Consider the following 15382-nt stretch of genomic DNA (forward strand, 5'->3'; position numbering starts at 1 on the left):
CAAAAGGTAAGCATACCTGGTATTAGTATGATTGTTATTGCAAGCCCAGATAGAAAAGCATAATTGACTTGTGTATATAACAGATAAAGAGCAACTCCAATCTGTAGTGGCAAGCTAGATAAACACCAAATCATGCAAAAAAAAATTAGATAATGGATTGCATGTGCAAACATTATACATATAGTAATTTAAGCCTTTTGTACAAAAAAATTGTGAGATTGAGAAGTGAAGTACCTCCAGGCATCATGAAGGCTGTTACACAAGTTTATTGTGCGATCAGCATCAACAGACATGAAGGTTTGTATCTCACCTTCAGAAAACCTAGAACGCTCAGCTAGACTGAGACATAGGCACTGTTTTTGAGAAAGATCCATCCAAATTTTAAAAAATAACAAGTAAAAATCAAGTAAAGTTATAACATGCTTCATAATTAAATTTTTACATAATACAATGTCGAATTGGATCAAAACGAGCTGCCACAGAAGCTATATAGAATACCAAGCAGAAGTTCTACGCAATTAGCAAGTACTGTTCCAAATACATTTCGTGCTTGAACATGCATTCAATTTAAAAAAATTGTTACCTATCGTATCAAAAAAATATAATTGAACTTTTCAAATGGAACTGTTGCCAGAATATATTAAAAAAAATCACATGATTGCAAATTATATTATAACATATAATTTGCAAAGGAATTGTAGATTCAAGTAAATGTGACCATTTTGATTGCCTGAATGACATCTATTTGGGAATAAACGGCATATGAATTAGCATACAACAACTTAGTTCTAGTGGCAGTACGGAGTACATTCCATCTCCTAGCTGTTAATTTGAATCATTTGTAATTGTTAGACTGTGTGTGTGGGCCGGCACAACTGTTGGGCTGCCGGCCCATTAAGGTTAGGGTCATGTGAGTCTATATATTGTATCTCATCTCCTATGCAATACATCAAGCGATACAGTTTCCTACATGGTATCAGACTAGGTTAAGGTTTTCCCTCCTACCCCCTACCCCCACAGACGCCCCCTTTCCCTGCCCAGGTCCAGTCACCGTCGCCCCCGGAAGGCTCATCCCTCCCTCCCCGGGGCGGCCCCATCCCAGCCGCTGGCCCCCTCTCCTCTGCTCCCTGCCCCAGCAGCCGCCGGCGGCCTATGGCGGGCGCGACCCTAGCCTCCCCCGCCGGCACGAGCGCCCGCAGCTCGCCGCGTCCGGCCCTGCCCCCAACCGGCGACGCCGGCACCCCCCCTCCAGGTCGCGCCGCCCCCAGTGGCCCCTTGGCCGCATTGCCTCCCCGTGCTGCCGGCTGCCCCCAGTGGCACCTTGGCTGCAGACGTGTCGCCTCCCCGTGCTGCCTGTCGCCCTGATCCGTCGTCGCTCCTCAACACCGGTTGCGGAGGGACCTTAGGGGCGAGTTGCCGCCACGCGAGTAGGACAGCGGGCGCGGCCCCTCCATCCTCGACGTCCACCGGCTCCGCGCCGGCGCGAACAACAGAGGAGGTCGAGGGCAGGGCTGTCCGCCCGCGCCGCCACTGACGGATCCACCGCCGTCGGGCCTAGTGCAGCAGCCCACCCCCTGCATCTTTGCCCGTGCAGCCCCTCGTCATCGCGCTAGCCACCTACTAACTGCCCACACTGACACCCAGCAGCGCCAACTTATCGAGCTTCTTTCATCACTGTCGTCAACACCCCCTTGCCAGGTCCGGCGTAGGCCCCTGCCCGGCTGGAACTGCCCCGTCGCCCTCCCCTTCATCGCTTTCGTTGGATCCGTCACTGTCGCGGCCTTCTCGGGCAGATTCACCGTTGTTGCGACCTTCTCAGCTCGATCCGACGTCCCTTTGTCTAGATCGCGTCTTTCCGGCTGGATCCGTCGCTGTAGTTGCCTTCCCAGCCGGATCCGCCGTAACCCCATCTATTCTGCCACGAGCACGGCCACCATGACCGACGCAGACGCGTGCGCTGCCGTCGGCCTCCCTGGCGGGGCTCCTCGACGTCCGGACGATCGAAGAAGCAAGAAGGTCGGCCTGCTGGTGCTCTTTTGTTGTGTCGCCCTGCCAATCGTTGACGCTCGAACGTTGACCCCTCCCGAAGAACAGGCTACTGCTGCGTGTCTCTCGACCACGACCACCTCGACTTCGGCTAACTCGGCATCCAGGGGCTATCATCTTCTCGGAGTCCACACCGGTCTCTACTCCAGCCGCAACATTCGCACCCTCATGACGCTGCGACTGTGGGGGGGGGGATTTCAACCTGTCGGCTCCTACCTTCGACTTCTATTCCAGTCTATATATTGTACCCCATCTCCTATGCAATACATCAAGCACTATAGTTTCCTACAGTAATGGAAAGTCCAAATTGTCCTTGTGAATATGTTGTTATGGATAATAGTTAACCAACCAGTGTTGTATTGTGATATCAGAGTACAAATGCTTAAGAACATCTTGATGGTATGGGTTCATTTCCAAGTTGAAAAACTATTGTACAATACAAGCTGACTTCACATGTTTGAATGACTCTTTTAGAAAAAAATCACAGAGAAATACTAACAGTGCATGAGAGGAATGATGATACCTTCCAATAAATTATCCCCATGATGCTTGATCGTAACATCAACTTGAGCTTTGCTAGACGAAATGAGTATTGGCTATCTAAAAAGGACCTAGCATAAAAAACGAAAAGTGTAAACAAAAAATGCTAGTTAATACTAAGAACTAAGAGCATATAATCCAAGGAACCACCAAAGTAATTCTCTTTCTATACACAAAGGTCCACTAATATGGTATTCTATTTCAGTGTTTCGAATGACAATATATTATAACAAGAAAAATATAAAACATAATACAACATGGTGCTCAGAGATGTAATTGCTAAATTCATCTTTATTAACATGAGATTCAATTCAACTGTTGGTATGACTAAGTGCATTATCTGCTCCTTATGAGGAAAGTAGATAGCTTGCAACTTGAAACCACATGAACATGTAACACTAATACAAATGTAGAACATAATACAACCGCGGTGATACAACCTTAACATGAGAATACATGTTTCACACCCATAATTTAACTTATGTTAAATGTCAAGAAAAATCAATGACACAGAAATGAGATGCATCCATCATTATTGTTAGACTATTGATTTTTTGTCTAAGATTTATGGGTTTAGAGCCCAGCCCATGTAACTGGGGTATATGTTGTACTCAGCCCATTCAATAAATTAGGGGTTTAATGTCCTCCAACATGGTATCTAGCCACTCTTTCCTCCTTTTCTCACCTAGTTGTCGGCTACCACCATGGCTAGTGACCCTCCTCTACCCCCAGCCGGCTCTCCTCCCTTCTCCCTTGTTGCTGGTCCTATAACGCTACTAGGCTTCACTCCACCAAACCCGTTGCCCTCCCCAACCTTCAGCCGCCTGCCCCTACCACTGCGAGTGGCAGCTTGGCCTCCACTGGGCTAGGCGCCCCTAGCTTGGGCGCTACAGGCCTGGCCAACCATGGCTTGGACATTGCTGACCTGATCGCCCCCGGCACGGGTGCTACCGACTAGGCCTCCCTGGCCAAGGCGCAGCCGTTCTGGCTAGCCCTGGCCTAGGAATGGACCTGGCTGGTCCCGCCCATGGCACTGCTGGCCTGGGTCTAGCCGCCATCGGACTAGGCGTGGCCACCCATGCCCCGAGCACCCCACACTACTCCGCACCGACATTGTGATTGCCCACTCCACCTTTGTTGTGGCCCTCACGACTTCTAAGGTGGCTATCTCCGTTGTCCGAGAGTGCGAACGCGTCATTGCCCTCATCTAGGAGGGCGAACGCACCGCTGCCGATACCCTCACCAAGAAGCTTGACGAGGCTGAGCGCCATCTGCTTGGCTCTCCCTGCCTTGACCCTCTTCCGGAATCCCAGTGGTCGACCCCCTCCATTGGTGTATGATGTCGTCGTCATTGCCAACCTCCACGCCCAAACGAGAAGTGTCTAGAACATCCGCTCTTTGTTCCCCGTTATCCTCGATTTAGTTTCCTCCACCTACGCTTGCCAACGCGACCTCGTCCTCCTCACCCTACAGTACTACACCCTGGACAACCATGTCTTCATTGACACGGTGTCCCTCACTATCCCCTCTTGGAGGTGGATGGATAGTGTGGTCCTCTCTTGGATTCTCAGTACGGTCCCTGTTGAGCTGCAAGATGTCATTCACGAGCGCGGACAAGGCCTAGGGTGCCATAGAGGAGTAGTTCCTCAGCAACTGCGAGCCTCGTGCTCTCCACCTCGATGTTGCCTTTCAGACCTTCGTCCAGGGGGACCTCTCCGTCATTAAGTACTGTCATCAAATGAAAGGCATGGCGGCCTCCCTCTGTGACCTCGGGGAGCCTGTCTTTGATCGCGCGCTTGTCCTCAACCTTCTTTGTGGCCTCAATGAGCGCTACAATCACCTCTAGACTTAGATCACTTTCTTGGTCATGTTCCTGTCTTTCCACAAGGTCTGTAATGACCTCATCCTCGAGGAGCTCACCAAGGCGGCGCCTCCTCGCCCCGACGCCGCTACCGTTCTCTATAACTCTATCCCCAAGGGCCAACCCTTGCGCCCACCCTCCTCCAGTCCTACCTTGGGGGATCATCATCACGCTCGTCTGTCCCTCCAGCCTCTAGCTCCACGTGCCCTCCCTCCACCCGTGGTCGAAAGGGGTGCAGGGTTGGGGGTGGTCGTCATTGGAGGAAGGGTAGTCGTGGGGATGGGGTGGACAAAGGGACGCCCATTGGCCCACTCTCTACAACCCGTGAACCGGTCGCATCTCCATGTGGCATGGCCTGTCCCTAGGTGGACCTTCCCCGCTTCTGCCTCCACCTAGCTGGCACACCTGACGATGCCCAACCCGGGGTATCCTTTCGGCCCACTTCCCTCTGCGCCACCGGCACCTCAACCAACGTTACTACTCCTATCACCCCACTTTGTTCTATCCTAGAATTTGTGGCCTGGTGGGTGGGATCAACAGTTACTTGCTAGCTCGTTCAGCACGATGACCCTGACTCCTATTGTCACCAACTGAGTTGTTGATTCTGGTGCCTCCTACCACACCACACCAGACGCTGGTATACTTTCTTATTCCCACCCACCTCTCTCGTCTCATCCTTCATCTATTATTGTGGGCAACAGGAACATTCTCCCAGTTACCTTTGTAGGTGATCTGGTTCTTCGTGAGCCTTACCATATTCGCAATGTTCTTGTCGCCCCTATATCATTCAAAATATTTTATATATTTGTCAATTTACCACCGATAACTCTTGCTCTATTGAGTTTGATCCTTTTGGCTTGCTTGTGAAGGATCTCACTACCTAGAGCCTTCTCGCCCGCTATGATAGCTCTAGGCCCCTATACACCATGCAGCTGCCTACATCCACTTCTCCACCTACTGCTTCTGCTATATCACCGCCTTCATCCTCGCCGCAACTGCACGCACTGACTTCTTCTAGTACCTCCAACACTTGGCATCATTGACTCGATGATCCTAGCCCTGATGTGTTGTCCAAGTTGTGTAGTAGTCTAGTCATCTCTTGTACTAGGGGCACCTCTGAGAATCTATGCCACACCTGTCAGCTAGGTCGTCATGTTCGACTTCCTTTCCCTAGCTCATATCAGGTTGTGCATACTTTTGACCTCATACACTATGGTTTGTGGACCTCTCCTGTTATTAGTGTTTCGGGTTATAAATATTATCTAGTGATTATTGATGATTCACTCATTATTTGTGAACTTTTCCCTTGCGTTTGAAGTCCAACACATTTGCAACTCTCATGTACTTCGCTTGGGTTTCCACTCAATTTGGTCGCATCATTAAGGTCCAATGTGACAATAGCTGTGAGTGATAACTCCTCTAGGTCATTCTTCTCTCATGGTGTACAACTTCGAATGTCTAGCACCTACACTTCTCAGAATGTCAAGGTTGCGTGCCTGATTCACACTACTAACAATATCATGTGCTCCTTGCTATTTAGGCATCCGTTCTTGCTTCCTACTGGGTTGATTTGCATCTGCACACCCCACTTTTCTCTTTTTAGCGCCACTCCATCCTATGACCATTTGGCGTCTTTGAGTGTGCATGCTACCCCAACCTTTCTGTCACTGCTCCCCATAAGCTTAACCCTCGCTCCAACCATTGTGTCTTCCTCGGTTACTCCCGGATCACAAAGGGTATCAATGTCTTAACCTCACCACTCATCGCCTATTGATCTCCCAACACGACATCTTCATCAAGACGGATTTTCCCTTCACGAGTCCCTTCCAGCCCACCATTGACTTCTTTCCTGAGTTGAACTATCTTCTTGACCCTGACCCCATGGCTCCCTATGGTCAAGCACCCTTTGTTTTTTCACACCACTCCCGCCTGCGGCACTGATGCCACTGGACTCCCTCCAGACTGCCCTATCGCCCTCGATCAGACCATGTGCCTTCCCGCCAAACTTTCTCGAACCGCTGGCGACCCTGGTGGCCCCATCTTCACCCCTGGCATCTCCGACCTTGCCCGCGCAACTAGGGACCTCCCTGGTGCCCTTGCCGGCCCCGACGTCCCGTCCCCTCCTTGCTACACCAACCCTGTGCATGTCTATCAATGAGCATGCGTGGGTGTGTGCATGACCCCACTCATAGGTCGAGTCAGCGATGTATCATCCCCCTTCTTCACCGTGTCCACGGTGACTCGATAGGTCGTTGGGATTCTTTGCTCTGTCAAACGTCTTGTCCTCTCTACGACCTCCTCCCGCCGACCACTCATGTGTCGTCTTCCATTCATAGCGTGCTCGTCGATCCTCATTGGAGTCGCGCTATGAAGGATGAGTACCAGGCCCTCCTTGCCAATCACACTTTGGATTTTGTGCTCCGTCCCCTAGGAGGCAATATGGTAACTGGCAAGTGGGTCTGGACACATAAGCGGAAGGGATTATTCTCTATACCGATACAAGGCCCGCTAGGTTCTTCGGGCTTCACTCACCGTTCTCGGGTTGACTACGATGAGACATTCATTCTAATGATGAAGTATGTTAATGTACATGTCGTTCTCTCACTGGCCCTCTCTCGTTCTTTGCCAATTCATCAGGTAGGTGTCAAGAATGCCTTACTTCATGGAACACTTACAGAGACCGTCTATTGCAGTCAGTCTGTCGACTTTGTTGACTCTACTCAACCTAACATGATCTGAAAGCTCAACAAGTCCCTCTATAGTCTAAATAGGCCCTCCACGCTTGGTACAACAAGTATGCCACATATCTGCTCTCCCTAGGCTTTGTTGAGGCTAAGTCAGACACCTCTCTGTTCATCTACTAGCATGGCAGTGACACTGTATACCACCTCCTGTATGTTAATGACATTGTGCTCATTGCCTCTTCTTCGGGCCTGCTACACCAGATCATTACCACCCTTCAGCACAAGTTCGCAATGAAGGATTTGCATCTTCATCATTTCTCGGGATTGATGTTGAGCCTCGTCTGGATGGTTTATTTCTTCAGCAACACCAGTACATCGTATCATAAGGTGAGCTGACATGCTGGATTGCAAGCCATGAGCCACACCAGTCAATGACCCCACTGCCTACCACAGTCTTATCCGTGATCTTTGGTATCTTACCTTCACCCAGCTCAAGATCATGTATGTTGTCCAATAGGTCTGCCTCTACATGTATGATCCCCAAGAGCCGCACCTGAGTGCAGTCAAGAGGATCCTTCAATACCTTCAGGGCACTGTCGACTACGAGCTCCATCTTCAGTGCTCCACCACACATGAGTTGGTCGTCTACAACAACGCTGACTAGGTCGGTTCCTGGAACCCATGGATCTACCTCTAGCTATGCAGTGTTTCTTAGGCCGACCCCATCTCTTGGTCCTCCAAGCGTCAACCCGTGGTCTCCCGCTCCAGTGTTGAGGCTGAGTACTAGATTGTCGCTAATGGGGTGGCTAAGGTGAGCTAGTTGCGCCAGCTCCTCCAAGAGCTTCACAACCTCCTCACTAGGAGCACGATTGTCTACTACAACAATGTCAGCAGCGTCTATCTCTCCGCCAACCCTGTCTAGCACCAGCGCACGAAGCATGTTGAGATCGACCTTCACTTCGTCCGTGAGCGTGTTGTTGTCGGAGACTTCCATGTTCTTCATGCCCCGACGAGCACGTTGTTTGCCAACGTCTTCACGAAGGGTCTTCCCTCCTCGTTGTTCTTGAAGTTTCGGTCCAGTCTCAACGTCTGTCATGGCTACAATTTCAACTGTGGAGGATGTTAGACTATTGTATTTCTGTTTAAGTGTTATGGGCCTAGAGCCTAGCCCATGTAACTCGGGTATGTGTAATATTCAACCCACTCAATGAATTAGGGGTTTCATTTCCTCCAACAATTATCAAAGGTTTGAGTATAAGAGAAATCATGAGCACTTCAATGGATGTGCAGAAGTGCAAATCATATAGTAAGGATGGTTTACTTGATAATAGAAGTCAATCCTAAGGAAATGGCAAGAATATATCCATCCATGCCATCAGAACCTGAAAAGTCATGCAGAAACCAACAGAAGATGTAGATTAGTTTATTAGATTGCTAAAAATATAAATCATGATTTCTAAAACTGGTGGATTAAACCACATAAGTAGTATTGCACTTCTATTTTTTTCGAAGGAGATTTGTGCATCATTGTATTAAGAAGAAAGTGGCTCAAGCCCTAAAACACATGGCATACACAACCCCACAAAAACTCAGAAAATACAAACAACACTTGCGAAAAATATAAGGCTTTTTTCATCAACAAAAAAAGGTTAGTCTTCTTCTCAAATTAGATATCACTAAAGCCTTTGATTCGATTTCTTGGTCCTTACCTTATTGATGTCATGAAACATTTAGTTTTGGCCAAATTTGGAGGGATATTATTTGTGGGCTGTTGTCCTCATCTTCCACCACTTAATGGAATTCCAGGGAATTGTATTAAACATCGAAGAGGGCTTTGGCAGGGAGATCCCCTTTCTCCCATGCTTTTTATCCTTGTTATGAATGTCCTAGGTCTATTATTGTCACAAGCGGAAGAAGCAGGATTATTACAGCATCTGTCAAGAACAACTAGACTCCATCGGATTTCCATGTATGTTGATGGTGCGGGAGGGGTCGGCGAGGCCGCGCGAGGCGCCGGTGTGGTCGACGGGGCCGCACGTGGCGCGGGAATAGGCGCGAGCCACGGTGTCGAGGCCGCACGGGGTGCGGGTAACGGCGCAAGGCGGGGCACCTGGGAGGAGGGGGAGACCGGATCAGACTCGAGGAGGGAGTCGAGATCGGTGGGTGGGGAGGGGCCAGCAAGGGGAAACACATCCTCGTCGAAGACGACGTGACAAGAGATGATGATGGGAGGCGAGGTCCAGACACCGATACCCCTTGTGGTCAGAGGAGTAGCCAAGGAAGAGGCAGCGGGTGGAGCGAGGAGAAAGCTTATGAGGGGCAGAAGCGGAAGTGTTAGGGTAGCAGGCACAACCGAACACGCGAAGGTGGTCGTAGGTGGGGGTTGTGCCGTATAGGGCGAAGTAGGGAGTAGGGTGGCTCACCGCCTTGGAGGGAAGACGGTTGAGGAGGTGGGTGGCGTTGTGCAGGGCCTCTGCCCAGTAGCGGGCAGGGAGAGACGCCTGGAAGAGAAGGCAGCGGATCATGTTGGTGGTGGTGCGAATCATGCGTTCTGCCCGACCGTTCTGGGCGGAGGTGTAGGGGCACAAGAGCCGCAACTGAATGCCACTGGTGAGGAAGAATGACCGAGAGGCGTGGTTGTCGAACTCGCGGCCATTGTCGCACTGCGGTGCACGGACCGGGCGCCGGAACTGGGTGGATACCCAGGCGAAGAAGTGAGTGAGGGTGGTATACGTGCCGGACTTCAGCCTAAGGGGAAAGTCCAAAGAAAATGGGAGTAGTCGTCAAGAATGACCAGGTAGTATTTGTAGCCGGAGAGGCTAAGGACAGAAGACGTCCAGAGATCATAGTGGACAAGATCAAAGGCCTGAATAGCCCTGGACGTGGAAGTGGAAAAAGGAAGACGGGAGTGACGGCCGAGCTGACAAGCATGACAGAGGCGCTCAGAAGAGCCCCGAGTATATGATATGTCTGAGTGGCTGGAAAGTTGGGTCATGACGTCAGGTCTAGGGTGCCCGAGGCGACGGTGCCAAATGGCGGAGGAGGTGGTGGTAGTAGCAAGAGCATGTGATGTGGCGGTAGTAGTAAGTGTAGGAGATGAGGCTACTCTGGTGGGGGGAGTGGAGGGCAAGTGAAGAGAATAGAGGGGGCCGGAGCTGCCACAGCGAGCGAGCACAACATGTGTGGGAAGGTGGTGTATGGTGAGACCCCAGGGGTCGAACTCCATAGAGCAGTGGTTGTCACTAGTGAAGCGACGAACCGAGAGGAGGGGATGAGTTAGACCGGGAGCAACAAGGACGTCGTTAAGGCAGAATGGTCCTGGGAGAACTGATGCACCTACTGAGGTGACCGAGAGAGTAAAACCGTTACCTACGACGATGAAGGAAGGATGTGAGGGGTGTGGTGGATGGGAGTGGAATAACGAACTAGTTGTGGGAGTAGTGTGGAAGGAGGCCCCGGAATCGACCACCCAATCGGAGGGAGAGGGAGACAGCGGGGAGGTCGTAGGGTGCGCGGAGAGAGCCAGAGGAGGAGCTCTGACATGGTTACTAGGAGGGGAGGGAGACAACGGGGGCTCGATTGCCAGGGAGGCGATCATTGTACGAGGGAAGACAAGGGGTCCGGGCACGTGACGGCCGGCCTTGGGGTGGATTTCAACACAGTCACGAAGGATAGGGCTCATGGCGCGATCGAAGGCCACGAAGGTGCCCTGGACAAGCTGACCATCGTGGAGGACACGCACGGTGAGCCCGTCGAAAGGGGGTGAAGCCATGAGAGAGCGGAGAAGTGGTCAGAGACAAGCAGCCGGCACGACGCTTGGGGAAAGGCGTTTCTATAGGGCGAGGATGAGTGTGGAGGAGCTCAGCTCCATGGGAAGGGGAGCAAGGCTGCTCGGGAGCACGACTGGAGGTAGGAGATGAGCAGAGAGGAAGCGAGACGGGGACGGGGCCGGACAGGAGGTTGCCGGACACGTCGAAGGTGTCGAGGCGGGTGAGGTTGGCGAGGAAGGACTGGGGAATTGGGCCGGAGAGCGAGTTGTACTGGAGGAAGATGGTGTGCAGGGAGGTGACGCGGGCCGGCGACGCTGGGATGGCGCCGGAGAGGTCGTTGGACCAGAGGCTGAGCCGCACGATGTATGGCAGCGAGCCGAGCGCTTGTGAGATGGGACCCGAGAGGCGGAGCCGCGGGAGATGCAGCACGACGGCACGCCCGCCGATGCCGCCCTGCACGCACGCGACGCCGCGACAGGAGCAGGGCGCGGAGGGAGGGCGGGCCGACCGGCGGCGTGGCGCGGCCGGGGAGGTGAAGCGCCAGCCGGGGAGGGAGGGGGTGATGGCCGGCGGTGGCTGGAGTGAAAGAGGAGGAGGACGGCGGCCGGAGAGGGAGAGGCGAGCGCGAGGAGGCACGACCCTGGTGCTTCTTGGGACAGTGGGCGTCCGCAGCGATTCGAAGGCCGCCGGCGAGACGAGGGGCACGCGGGCCCGATTCGGGGACGACGCGGGCGGACCGAGCAGAGGAGGGTCCAGATGGCGTGAAGCCTGGCGACGCGAGCACGAGTAGGGCGACGGCCGAGCAGGGCGGAGAGAGGCCACCCGACGTCGCTGAGGGGCAAGGGTGGGCGAGCGATGGCGGCGGTCGGACGGCGGCGGCGGCCCTGAGCGGCAGATGGCTGGCGGCTGGGGGGTTGGGGGAGGAAGAGAGAGAAAAACAGAGAGAAACCTAAACCTAGCTCTGGTACCAAGTTAGAGAATGGAAAACCCTAACAAGGGTTGGGTGGTGTATTAATAGACTGAGTAAACTGGGCCAGACCCATTACAGAGGGGTGAGATAGTAATTACACGGGGAAAACTCCAAACCCTAAACGGGTATTCTAACACTAAGTGCCAAGAATGAACGGAGCATCTATTTGCATGGGAGAACTTTTAATAATGAGTATTCTATTCTTGAAGAATTAATACCTTGCTGAAGAAGTCTTATAAACTTGTTAAGCAACAGAGGGCTAACAAAACCGATGCTGTCATTTAATACCTGCATGAATAGAATGTTAGAAACTAAAGACAATCAGTGGGAACTTCAATATAAGAATGCTTGGCTTTGAAATAAGAGTAATAACATGAAAAGGTTGTTGTTCTAAGATAATTAACCCCATGTTGTCGTTCATGGAATTTCAGGTAATACTATGATAATATGTTTCAGGTCACTTGTGTAATCTGCTCATTGTAGGATATATTAATTGTTCCTTGCAAAAAAAAGGATATATTTGCTATTTACCATAGAAGAGGTGAAAACAAAAGGACGCCGACTTTTGTATGCCATGAATCTCAGAGCTGACATCTAGCAACATCCTTTTCTCAATTCAACAACCTCAATGGAAAGAAAAGGATACCTTAAGAAGGCCCAAACGCAAGTATGTCCATCCATAAGAATTAGACATGGCTCTAAGTAGAGATGAGTTATCATGGTGGTTTTGATATTCAGCAGTCCAGGAAGACAGAAGTTTGTCATAACAGGAGGTAGCTCTGAGCTCATTTGGTAACTCAAGTAAATCTGTGAAGTCAAGTTGTCTTGTGATACCAATGTCCATCACTGGATTAACGAATTTGAAAGTCAACAGTTCCCACAAACTGTAGTCCTTTATCTGAAAAAAGATAACATTAAGGGAAGAAGTCGCAATCACCTTTTGGTGATGGAAAACAAATAAAAAGGATTGAACAGGACCCAAATATCGATGATCAACTCCAAATAGTGAACAATAAGGAAGTCAATGCACGTCAGCATGAAACAGTTAGCACCCTGTCAAAATTGCAGGTAATATAGTTGTTCATACACAAAAAATTACAAGACATTTTTTTCGCCGTATGGTGGGATGGGGGCATGCAAAATCTTGACACATTTCAACACAATCCAGTCAAAACAAGGCAAGCCTTGCCCATTGTATCAACCAAATTCACGTACGATAGAATGTATTACAAGATCATCTATTCAAATTGGAAGCCAATAGCAACTTTACGGCATGCATAAGATGATCTCTACTTAATATAATGATACATTGATGCGTACATCTCATGTGTGTTCAAGAAAAAAAAACAAGCACAAGATGAGATTATAATAGCAGTACCATAACCAATGTAAAACTTATTACCCAGATCATAGACTGAAATTGCACCATCCTGAATGTACAATAGAAAACCAAAGGCTCATTACTGAAATCACATACCATGTCTGTAGTTTCACCCTCAGCCTTTTCATTATTTGGAATGAGTGGGGCTTCAATAGAGTTCGCTTCTCTGGAAGAGTGAACAGTTGCACATTATTTTTAGGGCAATGAAATGAAATAGTATGTACTAGTTGCTATTTGCTAAATAAAAAAAGTAAAATGTAATAGTTCACAAAATCTTAGAAAATGAAAATATAAAAATATTCAAGAACATAGCCAAATTGGGAAATCAGGTACCTTTTGATGCCTGATTGGCCTATTACAGCAGCCACAGTGACAAAGAGTCCAAATATGGTTGCAGTACAAAATGAGATAATCTCGATAAAAGATGACGCTGCCTATTGATTAAAAAAAGCTTAGAATAGATGTGTAAAGATGAAAAGAAACATATGTTATTATTGGAAACCCTAACCCTACACTAGGGTGAGCCTCTATATTAATAGACTGAGTTGGGCCTGGCCCATTACAGACAGAGGGGTGAAATGGTAAATGTACAAGGGAGACCCCATAAACCCTAATACAGTTCTAACACCCCCAGCAGTCGCAACTCTATCTTGTACAGATGTTGAGACTGGAGCGAAAGTCTAAAAATACACTCGACGGTAACCCCTTGGTGAAGATGTCGGTAAACTGCAGCGTGGTGGGGACGCTGAGAACCCGAACGTCACCGGCGACGACACGCTCGCGGACGAAGTGCAGGTCGATCTCCACGTGCTTCGTGCGCTGATGCTGCACGGGATTGGTGGAGAGGTAGACTGCGCTGACGTTGTCGCAGTAGACGAGGGTGGCGCGCTGGAGGGGACTGTGGAGCTCGTGGAGGAGCTGTCGCAGCCATGAGGCCTCTGCCACACCGTTGGCCACGGCGCGGTACTCGGCCTCAGCACTGGAGCGAGAGACGATGGGCTGTCGCTTGGCGGCCCAGGAGACGAGGTTGGTGCCTAGAAACACGGCGTAACCGGAGGTGGATCGACGCGTGTCTGTACAGCCAGCCCAGTCGGTGTCGGTGTAGACCACGAGTTCCGACGTCGGGGATGGTCGGAGTAGGAGGCCGTAGTCGAGGGAGCTGCGGAGGTAGCGCAGGATCCGCTTGAGAGCGGTGAGATGAGGCTCCCGCGGGTTGTGCATATGCAGGCACACCTGCTGGACGGCGTAGGCGATGTCAGGCCTGGAGAAGGTGAGGTACTGGAGCGCGCCGGTCAGGCTCCGGTAGGACGTCGCATCGGCGACCGGGGGCCCGTCGTCCTCTGAGAGCTTCGCCTGAGTGTCGACAGGCGTGGAGCAGGACTTGCAGTCGGACATGCCAGCCCACTCCAGTATGTCGATGGTGTACTGGCGCTGATGGAGGAAGAAACCTTGGGGCCGGCGCTCGGCGGTGATGCCGAGGAAGTGGTGGAGGGGCCCCAGGTCCTTCATCGCGAACTCCCGCTGTAGGGCGACGATCTTGCATTGTAGAAGATTGGCGGTGGATGTCGTGAGCACAATGTCGTCGACGTAGAGAAAAAGGAAGACGGTGTCGTCGTCGCCGCGACGGTAGATGAAGAGGGACGTGTCCGACTTGGCCTCGACGAAGCCGATGGAGGCCAAGTAGGAAGTGAAGCGACTGTACCAGGTCCGCGGTGCCTGCTTGAGGCCGTAGAGGGAGCGGTTCAGCCGGCAGACCAGATTCGGACGAGCTTCATCGACGAAGCCGGTGGGCTGGCTGCAGTAGACAGTCTCCGTCAGAGTGTCGTGGAGGAAGGCGTTCTTGACGTCGAGCTGATGGATCGCCCAGTCCCGGGAGAGGGCGAGGAAGAGGACGATGGGAACAGTGGCGAACTTGACGACGGGGCTGAATGTCTCGTCGTAGTCCACTCCGGGGCGTTGGGTGAAGCCTCGAAGGACCCAACGGGCCTTGTAGCGGTCGAGGGAGCCATCCGAGGTAAGCTTGTGGCGAAATAGCCACTTGTCGGTGACCACGTTGGTGCCTGGTGGACACGGCATCAGGTCCCAGGTGTGGTTGGCCAGGAGGGCCGCGTACTCCTCCTCCATAGCGCG

General features: G+C 51.3%; 1 protein-coding gene across 4 annotated transcripts in view; it reads right to left on the reverse strand.

Annotated features, from left to right (window-relative positions):
- Positions 1-15382, reverse strand: part of LOC103637972 (ABC transporter C family member 13) — a 38635-nt gene that overhangs the window by 7607 nt on the left and 15646 nt on the right. For 3 of the 4 annotated variants that reach the window (XR_004852552.1, XM_008660967.3, XM_008660968.4), the window contains exons 6-13: positions 13586-13686; positions 13349-13418; positions 12518-12769; positions 12090-12159; positions 8453-8513; positions 2570-2657; positions 235-353; positions 17-114 (exon numbers count right to left, since the gene is read on the reverse strand). Coding sequence is in view for 3 of the 4 variants with exons in the window: in XM_008660967.3 (XP_008659189.1) it covers positions 17-114; positions 235-353; positions 2570-2657; positions 8453-8513; positions 12090-12159; positions 12518-12769; positions 13349-13418; positions 13586-13686 (859 nt within the window). In the remaining variant the exon portion in view is untranslated. Of the gene's footprint in view, positions 1-16; positions 115-234; positions 354-2569; positions 2658-8452; positions 8514-12089; positions 12160-12402; positions 12495-12517; positions 12770-13348; positions 13419-13585; positions 13687-15382 lie in introns of those variants that run through there. The other variant, XM_008660969.3, reaches the window with a different exon arrangement.

The sequence above is a fragment of the Zea mays genome, chromosome 9, assembly GCF_902167145.1.
Source record: "Zea mays cultivar B73 chromosome 9, Zm-B73-REFERENCE-NAM-5.0, whole genome shotgun sequence".
NCBI classification, from domain to species: domain Eukaryota; kingdom Viridiplantae; phylum Streptophyta; class Magnoliopsida; order Poales; family Poaceae; genus Zea; species Zea mays.